The 18,730-nt window shown below is 39.8% G+C and overlaps 1 protein-coding gene across 1 annotated transcript in view; it reads left to right on the forward strand.

The window, feature by feature from the left end:
• zbbx (zinc finger, B-box domain containing) overlaps positions 1 to 18,730 on the forward strand; it is a 102,477-nt gene that overhangs the window by 54,515 nt on the left and 29,232 nt on the right. The window contains exons 17-20 of the mRNA XM_085184389.1: positions 686 to 854; positions 5,090 to 5,245; positions 7,230 to 7,439; positions 7,581 to 7,650. Of these exons, the coding sequence (XP_085040515.1) occupies positions 686 to 854; positions 5,090 to 5,245; positions 7,230 to 7,439; positions 7,581 to 7,650 (605 nt within the window). The remainder of the gene's footprint in view (positions 1 to 685; positions 855 to 5,089; positions 5,246 to 7,229; positions 7,440 to 7,580; positions 7,651 to 18,730) is intronic.

An 18,730-nucleotide genomic window follows, 5' to 3' on the forward strand; every position in this document is an offset into this window, starting at 1 on the left:
GTTTCTTTGTGTTGTGTTGCCACTCCTTTCTTTTACCACGTCTTCCTCTTGTCATTCTCCATCCTTGCTCATTTCTTGCTCTGTGTGGCACTATTCCCACATGCCTTTCTTTCTATACTCTCGCAGCCCATCTGCAATGTTTTGCAAGGCTAGCATGCTAATGCATCAGATCTAATCTTATCTAAACAGAGCTTCCACATTTTCTTCTGTCTCACAGGACGACACTTGCAAAGGGACAACAGCGAACCCACCACACTATTGTGAGATGCTCTCGCCAGCTCCAGGGGTTAATTAAAAATCAATTCATCAAGTTTGGATGAGAGAGGGAACAGTAGCTAGCTCATTTATATGTATTTGCACATTCTAAACAGAAAAATACAAATTTAACATGCTTACCTAGCTTGAAGTTAAATTAATATTGTTTGCCCTCTTGTTTTATCTTTTTGGACTGATTCAGGAAGGACTGTATTCACAGATAGTTTTAAGAGCAAGCTTTTATTCTGTATTCCACTGTACGTTACTCTCTTTCCATGTCTCTGCGTGTATCAACTTACTATCTCATCCTAACATGAACTGTTTTTTCTCACTGTTTTCATTTTGTCATTCCCCTTTTTATTGCTTCCCCCCTTCCTCCTTCCATTCCCCCTTCTCCTGTGTTCCTCCATCTGTTTGTGTATACCCTCAGGTAATGCACAACCAGAGTGCTGGGTCTGGATCAGAGCAGTTCTGTGATCTGCATGGGTTTTCGCCTCTAGGTTTGGATATGATTGCCGGTCAACCAGAGACACCAGAACATGCACACTGTGACCCACTTCACACATGCCAGTCTCTACTGCGTGATTCAGACCCAACAGGTAGGTTAAAAAGGGAAAGTCTTTTAATGTGTATGAATAGTGTGCTTGAGATTTTGTGCTTCAATTTCTTCAATTGCCATCCTGTTTTTCCTTTAAACGACATCAGAAAGTGTGGTTGGTGCTATTGTGCTTCATGAGATTAGATTGTGAAGATTACCTCTGTGTCCAGCTTTTGCCTGGAGATACTTTCCAATTTGCGAGCGTTATTCATGTCACTAAGGCCTCATAATAGGATTTAGAACAAATATGTAAAAATGTAGAGCTTACAAGACACACGAAAATGAGTTTTAAACCCAGAGGAGTGCTGGCTGCTTGGTGAAAAACGAGAGATTGGGGACAACACTGATAATTTACTGCTGGTGGGTCCAAAGGGAGCTTTCCTGTGATGCCGTTTTGTTTTGTGTTTCATGCGAGTGTGTGCAGGCCTTTCAGGCTTTCAAATGCTTTGTAACCTGTGTGCTTCTTTCTACCTATATTTAGCTCCTCACTTTTCTTAACTTTAGGAAAACACAGGCTCACGCCTAATTCTACCTGCCTAAAATGTCAATATTTCATCACAAAGACTCACAAGTCACAAAGTAGTAATAAAGCCTGCATCCTTGACACATCACAAAAATTTTACTTTAGTTTAAGAGGCTCCGCCAGGGCTGCCCTTTGTCACCGGTTCTGTTCATAATTTTTATGGACAGGATTTCTAGGCGCAGCCAAGTGGCGGAGGGCTTTCGCTTTGGTGGCCTCAGGATCTCATCTCTGATCTTTGCGGATGATGTGGTTCTGTTGGCTTCATCGGGTGAGGGCCTCCAGCTCGCACTGGAGCGGTTCGCAGCCGAGTGTGAAGCAGCGGGAATGAGGATCAGCACCTCCAAATCTGAGGTCATGGTTCTCAGCCGGAAAAGGGTGGAGTGCCCACTCGGGGGATGAGGTCCTGCCCCAAATGGAGGAGTTCAAGTATCTCGGGGTCTTGTTCGCGAGTGATGGGAGAAGGGAGCCGGAGATCGACAGACGGATTGGGGCTGCAGCTGCAGTAATGCAGACGCTGCACCGGTCCCTCGTGGTGAAGAGGGAGCTGAGTGTAAAAGCGAAGCTCTCAATTTACCGGTCGATCTACGTCCCTACCCTCACCTATGGCCACGAGCTGTGGGTAGTGACCGAAAGGACGAGATCGCGGATACAAGCGGCGGAAATGAGCTTCCTCCGAAGGGTGGCTGGCATCTCCCTTAGAGATAGGGTGAGAAGTTCGGCCATCCAGGAGGGGCTCAGAGTAGAGCCGCTGCTGCTCCACATCGAAAGGAGCCAGCTGAGGTGGTTTGGGCATCTGACAAGGATGCCCCCTGGGCGCCTCCTGGGTGAGGTGTTCCAGGCATGTCCCACCGGGAGGAGGCCCCGGGGCAGACCCAGGACACGCTGGAGAGATTATATCTCTCGGCTGGCCTGGGAACGCCTTGGTGTTCCCCCGGATGAGCTGGAGGAGGTGGCTGGGGAGAGGGAGGTCTGGGCCTCTTTGCTTAGGCTGCTGCCCCCGCGACCCGGCCCCGGATAAAGCGGATGAAGATGGATGGATGGATGGATAGTTTAAGAGGAACTTTAAAACACAGAAAGCTATAAAAGTTACGTATTGTGATAATGTTACAGCCAAATGAAATTAAAGTGTATGATCCTGTTCAAATACACACATCAGCCACAATATTAAAACTACTGACAAGTGAAGTGATCATCTCTTGTATTTTTTGACAATGTATTTTCCTGCTGGGGTACTATGGAACTGGGTATTTATGTAGTTGTTACTGTAACATGTATCCCACCCACCTTAGAACTGTTGGGCTCCTCACAATGACATCAATACACACCGGCATTGGCCTCCAGCAGGACAATGTGGCTCATCACACTAGAAAAACTCTCCCATAATCACTCAAGGAACACAGTAAAATAGCTATGGCATTGATTCATCAAATCCTACACCAACAGAGGTAACAAACCACAACCCAGAGGAACCAAATTATCATCTGCCAGTGTAATGATGCAAGACTCTGCAGGATACCCCAAGACCTCCCCTTAACAGGACAGAGGTGTTTTGGTGGAACCAAGACAATCTACTGAGTATTAATCAGGTGGTTTTAATATTGTGGCTAACTAGTTATGGTTGCATAGTCATGGTATGCAGAAAGGTTTGTATGTAATAGTATATTACTTATTACCTATCGCTGTCATTTGCCTTTGGGAGAAGATGTGGACTTTTATCTCCTGCTTTTGGTGTTTATTTCTTGTTTGTTACACCTTCCCTTCTGTAACAAAATGGCTTTAAGAATGTTGCACATTAACTGCAGGTGGTAGACCATGCTGTAGCCACTGAGAAAACTGCCTTCTGAGCGTAGCATTAATGTTCTATTTGTGATCGCAAAATGGACATTTGAAATGCTTTAAAACTAATAATTTGTAAATTGGATATGTGTTTATGCACTGAACATCATAACATGTGGAAGTCTAGCAGGCACATACAGTACTTGAATGCCATTTATCAAATCACATAGTTCTTAGTATACCTTGCACTCATGCATTTCAAACAGGAGTCAGTGTTTTTCAGCAAGCATTGTTTGCTTATCCCAGAATGACCCCATCAACATTTTTCTTCATGAAGCGTAAATGGCCAACTCTCCACAGTTTCATTGTCGAGCCTGCGTTAAATGAATAGAGTTGACGGTGAGAGACTCCCACAAGGGCACCGCTAGCCTCCTCGCACCATGCAGCCAACCTCTCGTCAAATCCCGCTCTGTCTCTGCCACCATCGTTAAACCTCCAAAGTTAATCAGAGAGAAAGGTTAGAAAGGAGGAATATCACCTTGACAACACTTCACACTCATTTATGTCCTTCCATCCCTCCATCTGTCTATTCTGTTTTTATCTTCTTTCCTTTTTTTTGTTGGCAAGACTGCAATCCAACAGGTTTTATATGTCTGCTGCTCTACAGTTTCACCCTGCTGTCCCTTTTCCATACTCCCTGTCACCTCATCAGTCAGAAAATTAGGTTGTTAGTGTGCAGTTTCTGTCAAAATGTGCATCGAGTCCAACAAAAGGAAAGACAGAGAGAGTCAGGCAGGCAAATAGGAAGGATAATGATCCACACACATATGCGCGCGCGCGCGCACACACGCACGCACACCACACACACACACAGAATGGTCCCTTTAAATCTATGAGTGTTTTCCAAACTAGCTTCAGCCTTTTCCATTTTCTTTCGAGATGACAAACTGTCGTATTTATTTTCAGCTGATTTTGAGTAGTAAGTATGTTCTCCAGTCAGTAGTATTAATCAATTAATTAATTAGCTGACCACAGGAGAGAGAGCTGAAAACAGCAGTAATTGCATTGCAGCTGTCAGGACTGGTTGAGCAGCTTGTTAAGCAATATTTGTTTAGTACAGTTTCTGCTGATAAATAGACAAATGGATTCTTTTATCAAATTAATTTACTTGAATTAATCTATATAAGTCATTTAGGCTAATAGATTATGTTATCTCCTTACAGCCGTGTGTGTGTGTTTCTTTTTACCTTGTTTTGCGAGCTCTGTTAGCTTGAATGAGTATTTAAATCTGCAGAAGCCTTTGAAAGGGCTCATTCGTGTGTATGTGACAATATTTGTGGAATAACATCTCATACAAATCCTAAAATTGATTCAGCATCCTTTTGTTATTATGAACTACTATTAAGTACCTTTGAAATACCACATTTTACGAACTATTGATGATTACAGTGATTTGTATACTTAACAAATACAGTGTAAAATAGTTTTACTTTAATTATCAAACAAAAACGAAATAAATATTTGTATTTTGTTTTGTCATCTTGCAAGTTTTATAGTCTGCTGCATTCATATTCAGTCAAAGCCAAAATGTTTTTCCATGCGGTAGTGCTGTAGAAAGGTCACAAACTAGACTTAGATAGCAAAGAAAATCCATTGCAGTTTCCAATTGCCTGCTATATGTCCAACTGATAGCAGCGTGACAGTGAATGATCTGTCTCTTTGTATTTTGTACATTTTGGATCCAGATATTCTGAGTCCTTTTTAAAAGCATGTAAAGGACAATATCAGAATGTGAAAGTGTGAGATGATTTTTTTTTTTTTAAAGAGCAACTGCAAGAGAACAAGAAGTATGCATTTTTATGAATCCAATATATGCATGGCTGTTCTGGGTGAGGTGTGCTATGACCCGTCTTTAACTTTTCTTTTTACTCATTTAGGGTTACAAAGTTATGGGTTAAGCAGCAGCTTCAGAGCTTTAAATGAGGACCACCTGGTTTTCGGTGTGATGAAGGACAACCACAGGCAGCCAACTGGAATTCAGACTCACTCATCCAGGACAGGAGAAGTATCAGCAGATGAACTGGGAACATCTGGTGAGTGGAAGTGTATTTGCGCTGTCATGAGTGCTTGTGTGTATTTTGTTTGTGTCTATGTGAAGATTTTCAGGTACACAGAGTTCTTTTTGCTTTTTATTTATTTACACACACAGAATTGTATTGTGGACACAATTAATACACTATATCTCTGCATATAGAAATACTATTTCAATGTTTGTGCTGGTTGTGAACAGACACTTATATTATCCACTTAAACTGAGCACGTACACATGCAGGACTGTGGGTTGATCCAGGAATACATCCTTTCATACAGATACAAGAAACAGTGCATTAATCTCTTTATGCTGATGCATATTTGCGCACACAGAAACCTGAAAGAGCAGAGAGTAAATTGTTTTATTCAGTGAGATTTCTAATTCCCTCTCGGTGTTGATCAGTTCTCTGTATTATTTTGCCTCACTCACTTCTTTCCATGTTGTCGAAGCATTTAAACCTGCTTTCATAAGTCTTTTTTTAAATTAATCTTATCCAAGAGTTCCAGCTCTTGAGGCCCACATAAGCTACACTCAAGTAACAGTCTTGTCAGATTGAATGCTTAAACTTAAGTTCGAGGAGTACGTTAGTTAAAAACAATAAATAAATAAAAACTTTGAAACATATTTAACTATTGTATCAAAATGAGTGTGCAACATTTTTTCTGTATTTTTAATTCTTATAATTTTAATTTAACCTAAGCACTGATGTTTCGGCAAGTTCCCTCTCAGAGTGCTTCCTTGTGCTGTTTTGTCAGTGTGCCGCTCCAATGTGCTGTCTGACAGCACACAGAAGAAGGCTTCTCGCCAAAACATCTGTGCTTTGGCTCCCTTGTGCCATTAATTAATGTTTTAAAATAGCATTGTGCCCCTGAGCATGTTTGTAAGTGGGGAACTCTTTTTAAAGTTCACAGCATTTGGTTTCCTTTTTTTCCCCTCCATACTTTACTGTAGTGTGTTCCATACAGCAGTTATACCTACAGTACAATTATAATAATATATCACATGAAAAAGATGCATATGTTAGGTATTACATCTCAATTTGTCTTAAGGCTATTAACATATCCCACATACAGTCCATGCAGAAAGGAATTATTCAAATCTGACCTTCCAAAGGAACGCTTGAGTGATATCAAAGTTCAGTCTTCTTCATTTTACACATTTTAAATCTGGCACAGAGATTTATCAGTAGCAGAAATCTAAATATGTGCGTGCCATCTGCTTTAAAATCGAAATAAATCGAGTCTAGAGGTATGTGTGTGTCCACATGTGTTAGAAGCACTCCCCTGCATGCATCATTCTTCCCATGCTGCTTAGTTTGACAGTGCAGGTGGTTGTGAAGCACTAAGTGGAGGTTCTGTGCCAGTTGAAAGACAGAGGCAGGCACTGAGAGTGGGTGGAGGGAGGGCAAGGTGAGGAGACAATGGAAGATTGAAAGACTGAAAGATTTAACACTGAAGCTGAAACTGGTTAGACAGCACGCAGCATGAGGAATCAGTGTGCTGCAGCCACACATACTCACCCACACTATCATAGCTTCTCAGTGGGGGCCTCAATGTAATTTACTGTGAGCAGGTGGAGATGGATGTTCAATCTGATTCAATTTGATGTGGCTCACACAGGAGTGGGATGAGACACCACTCATTCCACTGACAGTTGTGATCGACCCTTTTTTCTTGAATCCTGAGCAACATACGATCTTCTTCTTACCTTCTCCATTCTTCCTCTACACCTGTTCTTATCTACTTCTTACACTCACTCTCTCTGTAGCTGTTTTCAGAAAATACCTTTTACTGTATAGCCTCGTGATCATCATTCCATCCTTCCTTATTCACAGCTTATGCGTTTCTCTACCCATTTCCCTGTTTGGCTTTTACTCCATATCTGGTTTCAGGCTGTCTAGCAAGTGCGCATTAACTATTCCGCACTGTCCGTTGCCAAACCTCTCATTCCTTGTCCTCTCCTTTTTCTCGCTGTTTCTCCCACAGTGGACTCAGAATTCTCGCCAGTATTTTGTCCATTGTCCCAAGCAGCCAGAGAGATCATGGAGATCTGTAATGTGGACCAGATGGGCTGTGAGGACCCTGACCTGGAGATAGACACAACTGCACATGCTCTGAGCAGCCTGGAGCAGGAGCTAAGACTCATGGTCAAGAGCGCAGACCAAACACCTTCATGTATGAAATCACATATACATGGTATAGCTATCTGTGATCAGTATATTATTTTAAAGATCATGATTATAGAAAATAATACAGTAAGTGTTTGAATGAATTATGAATTACAAGAGTGATTTCAACCATTAATTCTTAACCTTTCTTAAATATTTCCATCCCAAGCAGGCACTCCAGGTACTGGTACAGAACACAGTGGAAGTCACGATGAATGCAGGAATCCCTCTTCCAAACGGTTTGTAACATACATCCTTAAATTTGATTACCCTCATGCATTTCAATTGTATTTGTGCGAGGATCACATCAAGGATGAGCTTATTATAAAGAGGGTATATGTTTTTGTTGTTAGTTGACCTAGAAATGCTTAGGCAGTTGTTCAAATGTCCATTTGATGTTGATATCCTGAAAGGCAAATGTGAGTTTCTCCAGTGTGCGAATCAGACAGTGAAGTGTCGTACCTTCCCGTTTTCATACTGTGTGTGTGTCTTTTCACCATGGCCACCTTAGAATCTCACCCCTTACACTTTCTCACACTCCACTACCAATCCAGTGGCCACGACAGGGGGTAATCCCTCTTTTTTTTTGGTACTGCATCAATGCCTCTCGCTGTCGGATATGTGGAGTGTGTAATGGATCGTTAGCAGCAGAACGACTTTAGCTTTGACAGCATGTTGGGTATCCAGCCTTAATGTGCTGCTTAATGTGAGTATGTGTGTGAAAAGAAAGAGGAAGTGTGTCAGTGTGGTTTTGTATATCAGAAACTGACTCTGAGTGTGTGTGCCTGTGCATTATTGATGTTTTTTTGTGTTTGTGGAGCGGGCATAATCTGTGCTAGAGGCCTTGTGCTGAGCAGAGCACTGTGAATATCACTTTGAGACGTGTAATAAACGGATTAACGCATACTACAGTGAGAGCTCCCAAAACAGCTCCTTACATCCTAAAACATACACAAACACACACTTAGGATGGACTTAATCTGGCTACTTTGGTTCAGCTTCACAGGTATCATGTTGTTTTTGTTTTTTATAGGCAGCTCTTGTGCTTCCACCCTCACCTGGTTTTCCTCCTAATATGCAGATTGGACTCTTGTGACATTGTCCAATTTATTGAGTATGCAGAAACACTGGATTTTCATGATGACAGGATCTTGTCATGCAGTTAGTTGACACGGCTGTAAAATTATTGTTTTATTGGGTACCGTGTGTTTTGCCAGTTCAACTCAGCAAGTTTTTTTTTGTATAGGGTCAATGAACCGTCTTCATGAGATGCTGTTCTTTCAGACCCCGTTGACTTCAGAGTAAATGTATGTAAATGGATTTCAGCTGTAATGTAGCTTCTGCTGCAAAACATATTGAATAATGGTATAATCAGGAAAACTTGAGTGCATTTTTGCATATAAAATATGCATTTGTTTTAGTGAATATTCCAGTAATAGTATACAGTATGTACACTCCAAGGTACACCCACACAACACAATAGCGAATGCTGTCACAGCATATTAAGGGCGGTCTGTGTGCATAGACAACTATTTATCATCTGCGCTGCTTTTACTCAGCTGTCTCCGGTTGCTTGGCAGGCGTGCACCAGAGTTGGTGGATTGTGAGAACTGAATATCTGCTTTTGCTTTATTAGTAGTTACACTACGAGTCCAAACCTAAAACCTACTTCACATTTTGCAGCTGTATGAGGATGCAGCAGCATGTCATTCAGCGAGTCATGCTCGTCTTTGAGAGCAGCTTTAGGTTGTGAAACAGTCTGTGTTAGTGCTGTGCCATATCATAGCCATGAGAATACCAGTATGCATTTTGGCACGATATAAAAGTGTCATATGGTAATATCTTTGATATAGCGACACCTTACATTTATGTTCCCTCGTGTGCACTACAATGAAACAAACCCATACGTGTCTAAGAGCAAGAGCACAGTGTGTGCCTCTGATGACAATATACTGCATAAAAAGGGAGCTACATAAAAAGAACCACTAACAAAACACAGTGCTTTGCAAAACATGCATGAAATATAATAATTTTTGATAACTGTTGAGTACAATCAGGCTATGAAAGCACTCTAACGGAGATACTAGCAGTTGGTAAAGTGTGACCCAAAAGTAAACAACTGAGAGTCACTGTAGCCCTCGATCAGAGATGGGCAGTAACGCTTTACTGTAATCCGATTACTTTTTTCAAGTAACGAGTAAAGTAAGGGATTACTATCGCAAAAACAGTAATTAGATTACAGTTACTTTCCCGTAGGAACGCTGCGTTACTGCGATTTTTTTTTGTGAGGATGTCTCATGACAGTGACGTAAGCAAGTGCCACGTTCGTGACAACAGCTGTGTGCAGATCAACAATGGATAATATATCGAGTGCGGGAGAGTATGTGTATGAGCTTGCAGCGTTTAAAGCGTGGAAGTACTGACCTTACTTTAAGTTTGATTCCATAAAACGTGACAAAAACATTAGCTTCCATTGTGCGTGGGAAGAAAACTTCTTTTTACAGCGAAAAAAACCCCCTAAACTTCCAAGCAAGCACCGAGTGCGCTACGACGTAATGGGAAATTCACAGAGAAACTCGTGGATTCTTCAACTGACCGCTGCGGTACACCTGCACCAGGGTAAACCTCCGCCTACCCTACTCCTGCTTTACAGGTGAAAATAGAGCAAAAGGACCGCTAGTCTTTGATTTTATTTATTTTCTGCTGTGTTTTATTTGCATCTATTTGAAAGACTGAGTGTAAACACACACACACAAAAAAAATATTTAATGTGCTGGAATGTGCAGAAAATAGGTTTAAATATTAAACAAATTTCTTCCAGGCAGAGAATGTTGCATATAATTAAATTTTTGCTTGATGCATAAAGTTAAAAGATTAAAACTAATAAAACAAGTTTTAAAAAGGGACCTTTCCATTTGATTACATTTTGTATGATGGATTATGTAGAAAAAGTAGAATTGGGCTGAAATATCTATCGCTTTATTACCTATTCAGGTTGTAAATCGTGTTTTTAAAAAGTAACTAAGTAACGAAGTAACTAAGTAATTAATTACTTTTGAAAATAAGAAATCAGTAAAGTAACGGGATTACTCTTTTGGGGAAGTAATCAGTAATTAGTTACTGATTACTTTTTTCAAGTAACATGACCAACACTGCCCTCGATAGCTGTGCTTAATATGACAGGAAGAGCTAAAGGTGAAAGGAAATTACTGGTGGGTTACATGGTGATAAAGGAGGGCTTAAGTGGTTAAAAGCTCGACCCAAGATACAGGAGTGACGGCGGTGTTTTGAGATGTGAGAGATTTGCGACGTTTAGTATGGGCAGAAATCTGTGCCATCAGAAACTGAATTTGAATAAGTTAAATTTGAATTTGAATTGCTCGGATTGAATCTGAATTGTAACTTGAATAAATGCTTTTAAAAACTGAATGTGAATTAGCCTAATTTGAAATTCAATTTATTGGTTTGAAAATGATCATCACTAAATTGAAATTGAATTTTATAGTTTGAAAATGAATTCATTTGCTTTGAAACCGTATTTTATCCTTTAAAAACTTAGCTCTCGAATAATTTCAGATTCACTTCTCACCATTCAGTTTCCGTTCTACAATTCAATTTCAGTTCCAAAATTCAGTTTTTTGAAACCTACATCCAGTTCCGGTTCAAGAGTAATTGAGCGCAGATTAATAGAACTACGTTTTACTAGCGGACCGAAAGTGTTACTGATGGGAATCTACAGCGTCTTGAGCTGAATTAAGACTTCAGAAGTCATTCGTCATGTCGAATGACCAGCGGATAAACTCTCAGGTTGGTAATAAATGTATTACATGTATAAGAACAAGCGTCATGTTAACAAATGATAGCCGTACAGTAACTTTTATGCTTATTGTAGCTGTTAGCTAAAACGCTAATTTAGCGTAGTTTGCTCTGAATTCAACTTTGACAAACAAATATGATCGACTGTTTCTAGTAGAATTCCAAAGTTGTCATCTTGTACCCTCTCAGAGCCCTGTATGCTTGCAGAGACCCCTACAGTAGGGAAACATGCAAAACAGTGTCCAAACCTTTGTATTTTAGCTTTATTTATGTCTTACACAGCATCCCAACTCTTTAGCTAACTTAATAACTTTAGCTAAAGTGAATAGTTAGTCTAATTCGTTAGTGCAGCATTACTGGATCACCTCTGTTTGAAGTGATAGTATATGTGACTGTCAATGTGTTTAACTACCATAATAATTCTTAGGGTACTGAGTGCATGCTTAATTAGTTGTTTGTTTGTTTTTTAACATACTGCCCCATTGCTATGTTTGACAGGCTGAAGTTGTTAGGTCACCTCCTAAATCAACCATTTTTTACAGGTGTTTTGCGCCAGAAATGGAGTGTCCACTGAAGACTGAAGCTCTACGCCTTGCCATTGATCCCTCTTGTGCCTTCATCTAGACAAGAGACATTAATTTAACCACTCTCACATGCTCTGTACCTACATCACCTTCCCTGACAGTCGTAGCTTGGCTCATCTGAGGGTGAAATTATAAGAATGTGTTATTTTGCAAAGTGCTCTCTGGGGTTCCTAAATACAATATGGCATTGAGGTCATTTCTTTTGAATTAATCCCTTCTTCTGAAATATAAGAACCTCTCCTGGTTTTAATGGCACTTTGGATTTCCTTACTTTCTGTTCCACTCCCAACCCCAAATAGATGCTGACAACCTGACACAGTAACATGACAGAGGGAAAGAAGTTGGAAAGGACTACTGCAAATAAACCTAATGCCTAACAATGTAAAATAAGAACAATAATAATAATAATAATAATAATAATAAAGGTAAAAGATGAAGTAACAGGTTTTTAGTTTCTTGTTTATTCCAAATGATCATCCAGATGTCTGTGACATGTGATGACAAACACCATAATGGAAGCCCTTTGTCATCACATGCTTAAACTCATCATATATTTTTGCATATGCTGAACAGGCAGTCAGACATGTTGTAACTGTGGAGTAGAAAACTGCATGAACACCATACGGCAGGGGTCTCAAACTCCAGTCCTCGAGGGCCGCTGTCCTGCAACTTTTCCATGTGTCCCTGTTGCAACACACCTAGTTGGTCATTAGGAAGACTATAGAACTTGACTGCATGCTGAGTTGGCAATTCAGCCATTTGATTCATGTTACAGCAGCTCATGAGAGAATGAACATGGTGCAATAAATGGATTTTTAGAAGTATATGTTTCCAAATACATACATTTACTTAAATTTACTTGAGTAGGGTTAGGGGTTGCCACCTCAGCATGCAGTCAAGTTCTATACTCTTGCTAATGACCTACTAATTGTATTCAGGTGTGCTGCACCAGAGACACATGGAAAGGTTGCATGACACCGGCCCTTGAGGACTGAAGTTTGAGGAAGTTATGGTGTGGTTGAACTGCATGAAGACTCTGAAATTTATCTTCGCTTCTGGCAGGACAGGAATGTAGCCTTGTCCTGTGAGCCACCGTAAGGGTGTACTTGGAGTAGAACTGGACTGTCACCGGCCTCGTGCTCTTCACCTTTTCAAAGACAAAGCAGTCATTTAGATTTAGATTGTTTACCTGTATATGCACAAAGTAAATTTAGAAATGTAATTCTTGTCAAAAGTGAACAAGCACTGATAGTGTAATCTACAGCTGTGGCCAAACGTTTAGAGAATGAGAAATGTTGTTTGTTTATTTACAAAGTTTGCTGTTTCAGTGATAGTTGTATATCATATTATATCACTTCAAACAGATGTGATCCAGTAATGCTGCACTAACGGATTAAATGGTAAATGGCAAATGGCCTGCATTTGTATAGCGCTTTACTCAGTCCCTAAGGACCCCAAAGCGCTTTACACTACATTCAGTCATTCACCCATTCACACACTGGCAATGGCAAGCTACATTGTAGCCACAGCTGCCCTGGGGCGCACTGACAGAGGCGAGGCTGCCGGACACTGGCGCCACCGGGCCCTCTGACCTCCACCAGTAGGCAAACATGGGGTTAGTATCTTGCACTAGGATATTTGGCATGCAGCCAGGAGGAAGCCTGGGATCGAACCACCGACCTTCTGATTAGTGGCTGACCTGCTCTGCCACCTGCCACATGAGCTACAGCCACCCCTAACGATTAGACTAACTATTCACTTTAGCTAAAGTTATTAAGTTAGCTAAAGAGTTGGGATGCTGTGTAAGACATAAATAAAGCTAAAATACAAAGGATTGGACACTGTTTTGCATGTTTCCCTACTGTAGGGATCTCTGCAAGCATACAGGGCTCTGAGAGGGTACAAGATGACAACTTTGGAATTCTACTAGAAACAGTCGATCATATTTGTTTGTCAAAGCTGAATTCACACTGGTGATGGCAAATTAGCGTTTTTAGCTAACAGCTACAATAAGCATAAAAGTTACTGTATGGCTATTATTTGTTAACATGGCGCTTGTTCTTATACATGTAATACATTTATTACCAACCTGAGAGTTTATCTGCTGGTCATTCGACATGACGAATGACTTCTGAAGTCTTAATTCAGCTCAAGACGCTGTAGATTCCCATCAGTAACACTTTCGGTCCGCTAGTAAAACGTAGTTCTATTAATCTGCGCTCGATTACTCTTGAACAAGACACAAAAAATGAATGATTGCTGGTAAGGGTTTCTATACATTAGTATGTACGAAGGGTATGTTGTGACTTACCTTAAAAATTACACTGGTCCCTCGCTAATAACGCGGTTCACCTTTCACCTCGCTGTTTCGCAGATTTTTTAGTGCAAGTTTGCATGCTTATTTTTTTTCTACGTCACATTGTGTCCTGCATCCTGATTGCTGCAGGCGATCTCCTCCGTGACGTCGTTCCTGTACAGTACAGAATCGCTGCATCGATCGCTAGCAGTGTGACTCTGAAGTGCAGTACTGTATGTCCACGATGTCCACGAAACGTTTTGCACCGTCAAAAAATAAAATTGGCTACTTGATTTCACCTATCGCTGACATAACACCCGCGATAAACGAGGGACAGCTGAGAAATATAACATTTGAATCCATTTTCTCTTTTGCCCTGAGGCGCAGGGAAAAATATCGACAAGTCGATGAACATCATTTACAGATATATTGGGTAAATGCCCAAGACATCTATAGAAATGTAAATCGCCGCTTGATTCATTCACTTGCTTAACTTGTTTTGGACCGTAAACTAGGCGCAAATAGGACACCGGAAACAAAGCTCCCCACAGGAGTGTCCGCACCGGAAGTAGCATATGCTAACGTGCACATAGTCAATTGAATTGTAGAACTGAAACTGAATGGTGAGAAGTGAATCGGAAATTATTCGAGAGCTAAATTTTTAAAGGATAAAATACAGTTGCAAAGCAAATGAATTCATTTTTAAACTATAAAATTCAATTTCAGTTTAGTGATGATCATTTTCAAACCAATAAATTGAATTTCAAATTAGGCTAATTCATATTCAGTTTTTAAAAGCATTTATTCAAGTTACAATTCAGATTCAATCCAAGTGTCACCCTTTTTAACTGAGTAGTCCAAAATCAGTCGAATCCGCAGTAATCTGTTATACAAAGTCAAGGAAAAAAACAGTATTTGAGAATCTACTCATTGGGTTCAGTTAGGATCGTAAGGAGACTGGCAGTGGTAACTCAACTTAAAGAAGGAATATCCCTCCACTCAGAATGAGACACTGACGACAACTTAAAGGAAGAAAAGTGATTTGAGTGTATTCAACATTTAAATGGTCCAAAACATAGACATGAACAAAACATTTAAATAATCTCAAACATGTAAATCTCAACAATGTACAATATATCACTTAAAGTGTCCATAAATGGTTTAGGTAGGCTGTCCATTTCAGTTCAGTGCACTTAGTATTCAGTGTTCTTAGTAAGTGTTAATTGTCTTTAGTCACTGGTTCGTTTTTTTCACCAGTTTCTTTTTGTTAAGTGGAATCAGATCTGACCCAAAAAAAGGAAAAAGTAACAACATAAAGCGTCCTGAGATCTCAGAAAAACGTTAATCCAAAAAAAAATTGCAAACCGTTGTATCCTACCACCCTCCAAGGGAACAGGTGGCCTTCAGATTGAGAACGTCCTTTCTAGGCACCTCCAGTGGCATCCAGTCCTTAGATGGTACCGCTTGGTCCTTGCAGCAGATTTCTACCACATAAAAAACCAGTCTGCACACAACGTGCAGTCCAATCACTTCACTTGTAAAATAAAACATGTCTTCCTCTAATATTATCCCTTTTTTTCCCCACACATCACACATCTATACAGTTCTTATTGGCCAATAACAATTTATCAACAACAAAAATACATTTCACTGCAAATCATGAAGCATGAAAAGTGTCTCCGTGGTGTGTTAGCTAAAACATCACATATAAACGCATTAGCCCAGGGAGCACATGTGGGTACGCTAGCATACTTTCCACAGGCTAACACAGCTAAGCAATCATTAGCAGGTTCTAAGACAAATATCACATTTCTGACAAGCATAGTATCCTGACTGGTTTTATGCTCAGAACTGGACTGTGAATCACAACTTAAACTGCAACCATGAGACTCACCAGGATATTCTTCAAAGAAAACATTAATTCCGTAGCGCAACACGTTACAGACTGAATCTCCACACAGCTTTGCGCATCTAGCTCCGTGCAGGCGGATGCAGTGAAAGAAAGTCACCACGCACGCGCTATGGTGCATTCACGGTACATGGGAAAACTCAGAACTTAACAAAACAGTAACACTTCAAATTAGAATAAAAATGGAATACAATTGGCAATAAAATAACCATGGGTTACACAAGCAATTCAAATTTGAATTTAACTTATTCAAATTCAGTTCCTGATGGCACAGATTTCTGCCCATAGTTTAGCACAAATCTTGTGTCGTTAGTGTGTAGTGTAGTCAATAGTTTTGTTGTGTGTGTCAGAACAACGAGGCGACTGCTGAATGTTACAGGTGTTACAGGAGTGATACATCTCCTGTTGTCAGGCCTGCAGGTATCAGGCTGTTGTTCTCCTTTATCTCATAGTGGACAGAAATGTTTTTTGGAGTGGCACAAATAATTTGTGTGGCATCAGATTTGATGCAGAACACCTGATTGTTCTGTAAATAGTTTGAAATGTTTATTTTAAAAAACGCCTTGGCTGCATTTTTAGCTAAACAGCTGCAAAAAACGTTGTTGTTACTTTTTTGAAGAAGTAACTATATAATCAATTGCGCAACATTGATCATTATATACTGTATTTTGCAGACAGAGTTACAGGACTCTCTCCCAGACCACAGACTCATACTCATAATAGTCAGACCTTTATAAAAAAAAAGAAAAGAAAAGAAAGTTGTTTTTTCAAAATTGGAGTTCAAGTTATTTTTACTTCCAATAGTGTTAACATACTACACAGGTCATGAACAAGATCTTCTTTAAATGCCCTTGTAAGTGGGCTAAAGCAGTTAATTAAAAGTAGTCTAACATAAATGTAAATGCTATAATTTGATTATTTTAATAAACCATGTAACTTGGATGGATTCGATGCTGGCGTGACCACAGTGCACACGTCTGCTGTTGCTCACAGTGGTTCAAGGGATCACTCAGGGAGTTTGTGCATTCGCTCAGACACATGAAAAATTAGAGGCAACATTGATCCCAGGTAGAAAATATTTTTCAGTTTTGTTATGTGACAATACTGCACATCCTCTACTAGAGTTACAAAGTTGTTGTTAAACTAAAGTGTGAAGCAGTTATGTTATACTTACCACATTTTTGTATAATTCATACATCTTAATGGCTGTTTTTCTCTAATTCTACACAGGGTCAAAAGTATACAAACAGGCTCAAATATATACATATATCCAAAGTTTCAATGATCTTACTGTTGATGTGAAGTAGAAGAATTTAGGTGTCATCCTCCTTCCTCATTATTCCATTCGCTTTGTGGAATGTACCAGTGCCACTGATGAAAAACAACACCCAAGCATGATGCTGCCACCAACATGCTTGACAACTGGTACAGTGTTCTTTGGTTTGAAAGCTTCATCTTTACTCCTCCAAACATACCTCTTGCTATTATGGTGAAATAGCTCAAATGTTATCTTGTCTGACCATAAAACTTTTCTCCAGAAGAAATTTTGTGATGCTGGTGTTCCAGCAGTTTCCAGTTCATGGCAGGCTTGAGCCTTGTGGTGATTTCTGGACTTTTCTGGAACATACAAATCAATTTCCTGTCATTCAAGTGTCTTCTTACAAGCGTTGGCAAAATTATGACACATCTGAATGACTTGTATTTACGCACGTGAGGTAACTGTGTGCTTTAAAAAGTGCTCTACAGTCAAAGATATCATAATTATCACTCAAACGTTTTAGAGACGACAGCACCTAGGCTACTTTTGTGCTTACATTTAACTGATGCTGTAACTGGATATAATGCTATGTCACTACTATTTTGCTATATTATTTGAAGTTTGAATTAGCTAGTATGTGTCATCGATTACAGTAGATCATTGGATAAGATGCCCTCTGTTTTGTTTGTATTACTAAATTCTTCTGCAAGCTGCACATTTGAACATGTAACATTGTTATGGTTTAAGTTTGTGAGTCACATTAAACATTTGAAAAAAATAAGTGGATAAATGCACTAAAAAAGTAGAACTGAAAAAAAAAAATACAATAAAATCAAGAACACTGCACATGCTGGCTGAGATGGCATCAATAGAGTGACTCGTTCTTATTTGGAGGTGGGCGGTGTTTTTTATGACTCCCAAGGTAATTTGGTGTCGTCGTAGCTGAATACAGGCGGGAAACGCTTCTCCTAAATACCTGAAGCAAAAAAAGGAGGAGTGTAGGGACAGTTGGAGGGGTTAATTGTATCACTTTAGTATGAGTGTTTAAAAAAATGGCCAGCAACTTCTTACTCAAAATATTTACTCCTTCGTCCTGGTTTTCTTTTATTTGTTTTATTTCTATTACCACAGTAGCCCTTTATTCACTTGCTAATTAATAAGTTTCACACAAATCAAACAACTTAGATTTTTAAATGACTAGACTGGATTCAGATTTAATCGAATTTGATCAAACTCCACCTTGGCAATGACAGATGCCTGTTAACACACAAGCTACACTTTCAGCTGTCCATCTGTTACATTTTCCAAATCTTATCTGGCGGAGGAGAATTTTTGATATCCACATCTGAAAGTAGTTAGAAAAAGAATAGCGCATCTGTTCTTTGATCTTAGGCAGGTATTTGAGTTTTATGAGTATAACATGTTCTCCCTTTGATTGGTGGATTTTGTCTTGCAG

The sequence above is a fragment of the Neolamprologus multifasciatus genome, chromosome 14, assembly GCF_963576455.1.
Source record: "Neolamprologus multifasciatus chromosome 14, fNeoMul1.2, whole genome shotgun sequence".
NCBI classification, from domain to species: Eukaryota; Metazoa; Chordata; class Actinopteri; order Cichliformes; family Cichlidae; genus Neolamprologus; species Neolamprologus multifasciatus.